This window comes from Echinops telfairi, unplaced genomic scaffold (genome assembly GCF_000313985.2).
Source record: "Echinops telfairi isolate 266 unplaced genomic scaffold, ASM31398v2 ScPeMD7_1;HRSCAF=3_0, whole genome shotgun sequence".
Taxonomy (NCBI): domain Eukaryota; kingdom Metazoa; phylum Chordata; class Mammalia; order Afrosoricida; family Tenrecidae; genus Echinops; species Echinops telfairi.
This window is the reverse complement of record NW_022103896.1, coordinates 77,721,513-77,729,093: the sequence shown is the minus strand read 5'-3', so window position 1 is coordinate 77,729,093 and position 7,581 is coordinate 77,721,513. Positions and strand designations below refer to the sequence as shown.

Below are 7,581 nucleotides of genomic sequence, written 5' to 3'. Positions count from 1 at the left end.
AAAGGCAGAGGCCAAAGGACTATGTGGCTGCCAACCAGAGAAAGCCTTGGTTGCTGGCCAAGGAGAGATGTTGTGGGCCAATGACTGTGTCCTCACTGTTCATTGATCCAGACTTGTAGCAACCTATTAATTTCCCTAACAAACTCCATAATGGTATTGTCAGTGTGTTCTGTGAGGCCATTGTAACAAATTATTGCACTTAGCACACAGCTAGATTACCATGGAAACAGTGGTTGCTATGTCATACTAAGTAAAGAAGGATAGAGCATGAATGCATATCTGACCCTTGCCTCTTGGCAGTAGGGTAGTCAGGTGATCAGATATAGGGGTCCGTGGTGTTTACAGCACATACAAACAGTGATATTGGTAACACACTTCACAATGTATGAGCATTATTACCATTGCCATTCTGATTCATTTCCATTAATCTAGTTTCCCTAACCCCCTACATTTTCATCTTTGTTTTAAAGTAATTATTGACTATTTGGTTTTATATAGGTTATTATTTAAAGGAATATAGTACTTTTGGGTGATACCTGTTATTTAGCTGTCCGATGATCCCCAAAGTTAGTTTTGGTATAAGAATCCACCAGGCCAGTATGTTAGTTTTTGCTTTTTAGGAATTTGAGGGTCTATCCCACCTGGTTCTTCCCATTCTACCAAGGTCTGTGTATGATAGCCTTAATTAGATGTAGTCACTTTTTTTATTTTTTAGAAGCTTTTCTTTCAGGAAAATCAGCTTTTGAAAAGAGTACATAATATTCATATTTAAAAATAAAGAATAAATAGCAAGCCACAGTTTATGAGAAAGATGTTTATTTTCATTTGAACAAGAGTAAAACAAAGTATTGTGCAGTTAAGTAACACATTGAGAACATTTTAGAGATCTTTTAAAGGATCCTCTGGTACAATCACAATTAAGATAGATATTTATCTTGTAGCTACTAAAATTGTTTATTCCACATTTTATAAAATATTCTTCTAAATTGAATATTTGAATTGTTGAATATTATACACATATTACAAAGTTCATCATAAAAGATAGCTAGCTACATGTATTGACTTAATTCTTAATTGAATTGGTAGCCACGTCACTAAGGTACCATACTTAAGTGACAGAATAATCTTTTTTATTTGTGTGCACACTAATAATTTGGTCATAGAGTCATAGGAGTATTCTGAAGCATCTAAGTGCAAACAAAGTAGAACTATATGCTGTAATTCTTTTAGTACCGAAATTTGGATAAGACCATTACATTTTTTGTTGCTTTTGTTCTTTTCAGCTAGTTTTGTTCCAGTGTAATTTTAAATTTTTAACTCATAAAAATTTTATGACTTTTGTAAAGACTTCAAAATATTTTTAGTAAACAAACCGGATATAATTTTTAAATTAAAATTATAATAAAGTTGGCTTCCCAATGCTAAACCAAATCAAACATGTTCTTTAAAGAACATACAAAATTGCTTTAAATTTTATCACAGATATATGTATAAAGAATCATAAATATCAGTTCACCTGATTACACTAATTTTCTTATAAAGAAAAACATCCTTCATATATCCTTTCACAATGATGCTATTATGTGATTAAACTTGAAACTCAACTCGTTTCACAAGTGTTCAACAGATGTTCAACTTTTATTCTTTATTTTCAAGTTTAATATAAAATTAAGACATTATAAGGCACTAAGTTTAAAAATTATATCATACATTGGAAGCTAAATAAGGACTGAGATTATATCTTTCTCAATAAATGAAATGTTCTTAGGCATAAACTACAGTATAAATGTCATAATGTCATATAACTAATTTTTAAAGCAAATATGAATTATAGGATTTTATTAGAATATTCTGATATAATAGTAAAATCTAAATACATTTCATGAAAATTTCATATATAATGTACAGCAATCTTAAAAATGTAAACATTTCCTTTCCACTGTTTAGTTGTTATTGTTCAATTAAAAGTAGAGCTCAGGTATGAAAGAATTAAATATTATTCCAGCTCTGAAATGATACATTATTTTTGTTTCCCAATTATATCTATATGACTAATTTCAAGGACACCTCTAGATGCTACATTCAATGGCTTCTAGCATATAGATTCATCACTCAAGAGTTTCTTTTGTGCAAATGTATGAAAACAGAATTTCCCTGAGATGAACTATTTTACTGGTGCACAAAAATAACTAATCTGAATTTTAACTATCTGACAGCCATCCAAACTGCGTGTTAATAGTTCTTAATTATCAGTCCATTTTTACTGATATTTTTATGGTGGATTATAGTATATACTTTTTATTAAAGTAATGTAATCAGCAAAATTGCAATAATGAAACCATTTCCAGAAACATACAGACATCCTTTTTATGTTATCTTTTTAAGGGCCAAAATCAAGAACCTCTACTCTGCTTTTAAGGTGTACCGCCATTAGTTACTTCAAAGGTAAAGAAGCTTCATTAAAAAATAAAAGCCTCCCCCAATACCCATGTTGTCGATGTCGAAAGGGTTTTTGTACTTTCAAAATGTCAATCAACCATTAATTACCTTTAAAGATTATCTCATTTTCTTTCTTCCTTTCTCTTCCCTCCCTTGAGCTTTTTTATTCTTTCATGTAGTAATCAGGGAGCATTCTCCTCATGTATCGTTGATTAGGAAGCCATTCACATTTTAAAAACTTCTCACAAACTGGTTTGAGAAATGCTGTGCAGATAATCTTCAGACTTCATTACAACATTTGTCCACTCCTGACAAATGTCTTCCATGGAGAATTCTTCACCACCATATTCGAGAGGGAGAATGTCTGGAAAGTGCTGTAGTAAACTTGGCTTGTAATGGATTCCATGCAAATGAATCTGAAATAGCCAAAATGTTTTAGAAGGTATTTCTTCCACCTATCAATGGGAGTAGACACATTTCAATAGAAAATCAACACCATAGCACAAGGAACACTAACAACTTCAAAGAAAAAAGGACATTTGTAGAGAAATGCGATGTCATTCTTCTGCTCTTTTGCTTTACATTTAAAGTTTACTAAGATGTAGATTGTACTACCTATGAATTTAGTAATCTTACTGTTTCCTTAAATCTACACTCTTATAAGTACACAAGATTTATTAAACGATAGCATTTTCCCCTTTCAAAAGTAAATTTAAAAATCTAAATAAAAACATTCTATAAATTCTATTCCCTGATATACAAGCAATTCTTAGCAAAATGTCTAATATTCTAGAACTATTCAGAAGAGAAACCAAATGCATCCCTTGGGCTTAGTTCATATTAAATATGAACATATAACTGAAAACACAAGTATAGAAGGAATAATTTATGAAATGTAGTTGATGCAATTCTTACTAATACAAAAATTAAGAGAATTGTTACAATTGAAAACTTTAAATTTTCAAATATCTTAAGCTATAAAAATTGGTCACTTAATACTTTGAGTTAACCAAAACAACCTTGTAATCTTGAATCAAAAAACACATCTTGGTAACATAAATAACTGAACAAATAACCTTCCTTCGTGCATTTGCTGGGACAAACTTTTCACCTATGCATTCAACAAACATTTATTAAATACTTGCTCTCGGCTAGGAAATGAGAATTTTAAAAAAATTTTCCTGTACTCAAATATCTCACTGTCCCTATTCTTGATTTGTCTTGAAATATTCAAAGTATTATCATTTTTAAAATATATATTAAGTGTCAATGGAAAAAATAAATAAAAATAAAATCTATTAACTCTCAGGAAGAGGGAAAGTACAACATTCATAGGTGATTAATAATTTTGCAAATTATCATTTGATACTGATAAATAAACAATGGGAAATCAGGTGTTCATGGCTGGGTTGGTTTATTCTTCTTATTTTGTGTTTCATAATATAGAGTGCTTCTCTAATTTTTTATCCCACCTCTCACGTTTTTTGCTTGTATATCCTATGTATTGGGTTCAGTTTTACTTGTTTTGGATTTTATTTGTTCAGAGTATCCCTGAAATTCAAAATACTTATTTTTAATCTTTAGAGATAAACAATAGATGGCCAGCTATTTCAGAGCTACATTGCAGAGAGAAAAATCAACAGAGCAGAGTGGTTGCCATTCTTGGAAATGTAGACTATTTTCAGTATTTTAAAAATCCAGAGGCTGGGACATGATGGATGAGGCGTACAAACTACCCTGACTCTCGTTCAACAACAAAGACATGAGAAGCTATAAGAAACAGATACAAATTATAATCCAGGAAACGTACACTAAGAAGGATAGGATAAAGAAGCAAATTGCGAGTGATTTCCAGCTAGATGGGATACTATACAGACCTGCTACTCAAACCACCTACAACAAAGATATAAGCAGCCACATGAAATCGATATTTCTGGAACTCGGAATTTCAGAGGAAAGTAGATCCTGACACCAGGAAAAGAAGCTGAACAAAATCGGCAAGAGACAAAATCTGTGGAATCACTACCCTTAAAAAAACATCTTTTAAAAGCCAGGAATGGAGGGCATATTTTGGACACAGAGATCCTTGCATAATGAATTTCCTTAATCCAGACAGAAAACTGACATCGGAGAGACGCAGCAGATAAGTGGGAGAAAAGCAACAGCAATAGAGCTTCTTGAGCCAGAGCAAGAGACAGAGTGGTGAATGAAACTGACCCGTGAAGGAAACTGAGGCAGGAGGAGATGGTTGCCTCCAGGCAGTTAGTCAAGGGTGCAAGAGCTAGAGTGCGGCACCTTTGGGCTGAGACTAAAGCAGAATGGTGCACCTTTAAGCATTTCTCAGCACTACTAAAGGAGCTTTGTAACATGTTTGAGCTGGATGGAGGCCAACTGCACCTAATGGCTGAGAGGCTGAGGCTGGACAGAAGTATGCCTGGGGGCATGACTGAAAAAGAACTTGAAGTGAAGAGCAATTGTTTCCTGAGTATTTCTTTTTTATATAAATCATTTTACTGGAGGCTCTTACAACTCTTTTCACAATCCATACATCCATCCATTATGTCAAGCACATTTTGGACATTCATTGCCCTCAACATTCTCAAAACATTTACTCTTCACTTAAGACCTTGGCATCAGCTCCTCATTTTTCCCCTTTCCTCCCTGGTACCCCCTCCCTCATGATCCCTTGATAATTTATAAATTATTGTTATTTTGTCATATCTTACACTGTCCGACGTCTCCCTTCACCCACTTTTCTGTTGTCCATCCCCCTAGAAAGGGGTTATATGTAGATAATTGTGAATTATCAAGCCCCGCAGAGAAGCAGAATGCCTTGGGATGGATGGTTGGTGTCAGAATTGATAAAAGATGAAAGGGGAAGGAGGCACGTCTGGTGTGTGGATGTATATAGTCTTCTCTTTCCCTTATGAATTTGGAGGAGGTTGAACACCACCTCCACATGGCTTTTTTGTTCATTTGTTTGTTTTGTTCTTTTTAACAACCCAGGTCATAATTTTAAAAAGTTTTTTTTAAATTCTAAGAGAAATTACATATTCATCTGACTTAAGGATTCAAAGGGTCATAAAAATATCAAATGTCTTCGCTTTTACCTGACATCATATTAACGCACAAAGTTTGGGTACTGTGGTTTTCAGTGATGCATATTTAATTAATAAAAAGATTTAATTGTGTTATTTGGACTTACATGGCCAGCAATCAAAACAATATAAAAGATGAATGTTGAGATTTCTTGCCCCCTCCCCCCATCCTAATCTACTCTATTCGACCCAGCCATTCTTTCTGTTCCTTATAGGGATCACATATGTTATTTTTTTGTATGTAATTTTATTAATTCTGTGGAAATGTAACTGTGTTTTGATTTCTCCTTTTTTATTTTTTTTAAATATATGAAAGGTAACATACCATAAACACTATTTGGCATTTTGCCTATTTCACTTGGCAATATATCCTGAAAATCTTGTACTCTGTTGTATAGCAATGGTAAAGTTGATTCCTGTCATTCAACACTTGGTGGTTTCTAATCTTTGCTGCCACGAATCCTTTAGCATAAGCCTATGAACAGGTATAACTGTAGGATAAATGCCCAGAAATGCAAACACGGTCATTTTGACAAATGTTGCCATGCTGCCCTCTACAGGGAACGCACGGCTTTGCGCTCCCACCAATCACCATGATTGCCAATGCACTGGGTTCCAACGCATAGGGCTGAAGGGAACTGCTCCCTGGGGCTTCTGAAGAGACACCTTTTTAAAGGAGCATAAAGTCTCATCGTTCTTCCTGGGAAAGGCTGATGGGTTTGAATCTGGAACTCGTCAGTTAGCAGCCTATCAACAATGTCTGAGAATCCCTCTTTCTCCATAACCTAACATTTGATTTTCTAAAACTGAAAGTATATTTTGAGCTAAAGAAAGTAGGTGGCTTGGTGGATAAATGTTCAAAATATTGGCCTAATGGGAGTGAACAATCAGGCAGGGCTTAAACAAAAAGGATCAGAGTCTTTAGTATAGACGCTATACCAGCAGTTTTCAACCTGGGGTCACGACCCCTTTGGGGGTTGAACGATCTTTTCATAGGGATCGCCCGATTCTTAGCAGTAGTAAAATTACAGTTATGAAGTAGCAACGAAAATAATTTTATGGTTGGGGGTCACCTCAACGAACTGTATTAAAGGGTCGCGGCATTAGGAAGGTTGAGAACCTAGAGCAATAGGAAGTGGAATGTGTGTTTACTTACCCGTTCCTTAATTTTGTCCGTCAGAAATGGTTTAATTATAGAAAAGACAGCATGAAAAACTATTGGCTCATTTATCAAATGGATGCCACGAACTTTCAATGGAAAAGAATCCTTTCAGAAAGAAAGAAAATCTTCATTAATAATGAAACATAAGCAAATATAACTATATTCTTAGTGACCTGTCCCTTCCTTGTGCACTCACAGTACTTATAGTAATCTACAGTGTGATTTCACTTTCAAAACTCTGGTTAGTTCATCAACAGAAAAGGCTATCTAAAAAGTTTACTACTCATAGCTTAAAATAATTTCAAGAAATACCAGCACTTTTAATAAGACACAAATAATCTCTTCTTCAATCACATATAATGAATCTTTGTTGAGGGCTAGTGAGTATATTTAACTTTTTCCCCAAAGTTTTTTATTTTGAAAATAATTCAAGCTCTCAGAAAAGTTGAAAAAAGTAGTTTAATTAACACAACACAAATGTTAAACTTTCAACACTGGTGGTATCAGCCTTTATTACAGGCTCTATTACAAGTTCAAAAGGTGAAGGGTTGGGGAAAAGAAAAACACCTCATCAAATATTTCCACATGTGTTATTAAAAAACCAGCTTTTCCCTCCACATCTTTCATGATTTTTTTTCCTTACTCAGAGTTTTAGAGCTATATCTCAAATTTTGGGATGTTCCCTCCAGGTTCATTGTATGCATAATTTTATTTGAAATTGCATATCTACTAGGGTACTATATAATTTCACAGTGTGTCATTCTGCCCACTTTTTGTACACATCATGGGGGTTTTTTTAAAGCCATTTTATTGGGGGCTTGTACAACTCTTATCACAAGCCATACAAACATCCATTGTGTCAAGCACTTTTGTACATTTGTT

General features: G+C 34.0%; 1 protein-coding gene across 1 annotated transcript in view; it reads right to left on the bottom strand.

The window, feature by feature from the left end:
* Positions 1 to 799: 799 nt before the first annotated feature.
* Positions 800 to 7,581, bottom strand: part of TTPA (alpha tocopherol transfer protein) — a 46,553-nt gene continuing 39,771 nt past the window's right edge. Inside the window, exons 4-5 of the mRNA XM_004697756.2 lie at positions 6,694 to 6,804; positions 800 to 2,855 (exon numbers count right to left, since the gene is read on the bottom strand). Coding sequence (XP_004697813.2) covers positions 2,682 to 2,855; positions 6,694 to 6,804 — 285 coding nt within the window. The 3' untranslated portion in view covers positions 800 to 2,681. The remainder of the gene's footprint in view (positions 2,856 to 6,693; positions 6,805 to 7,581) is intronic.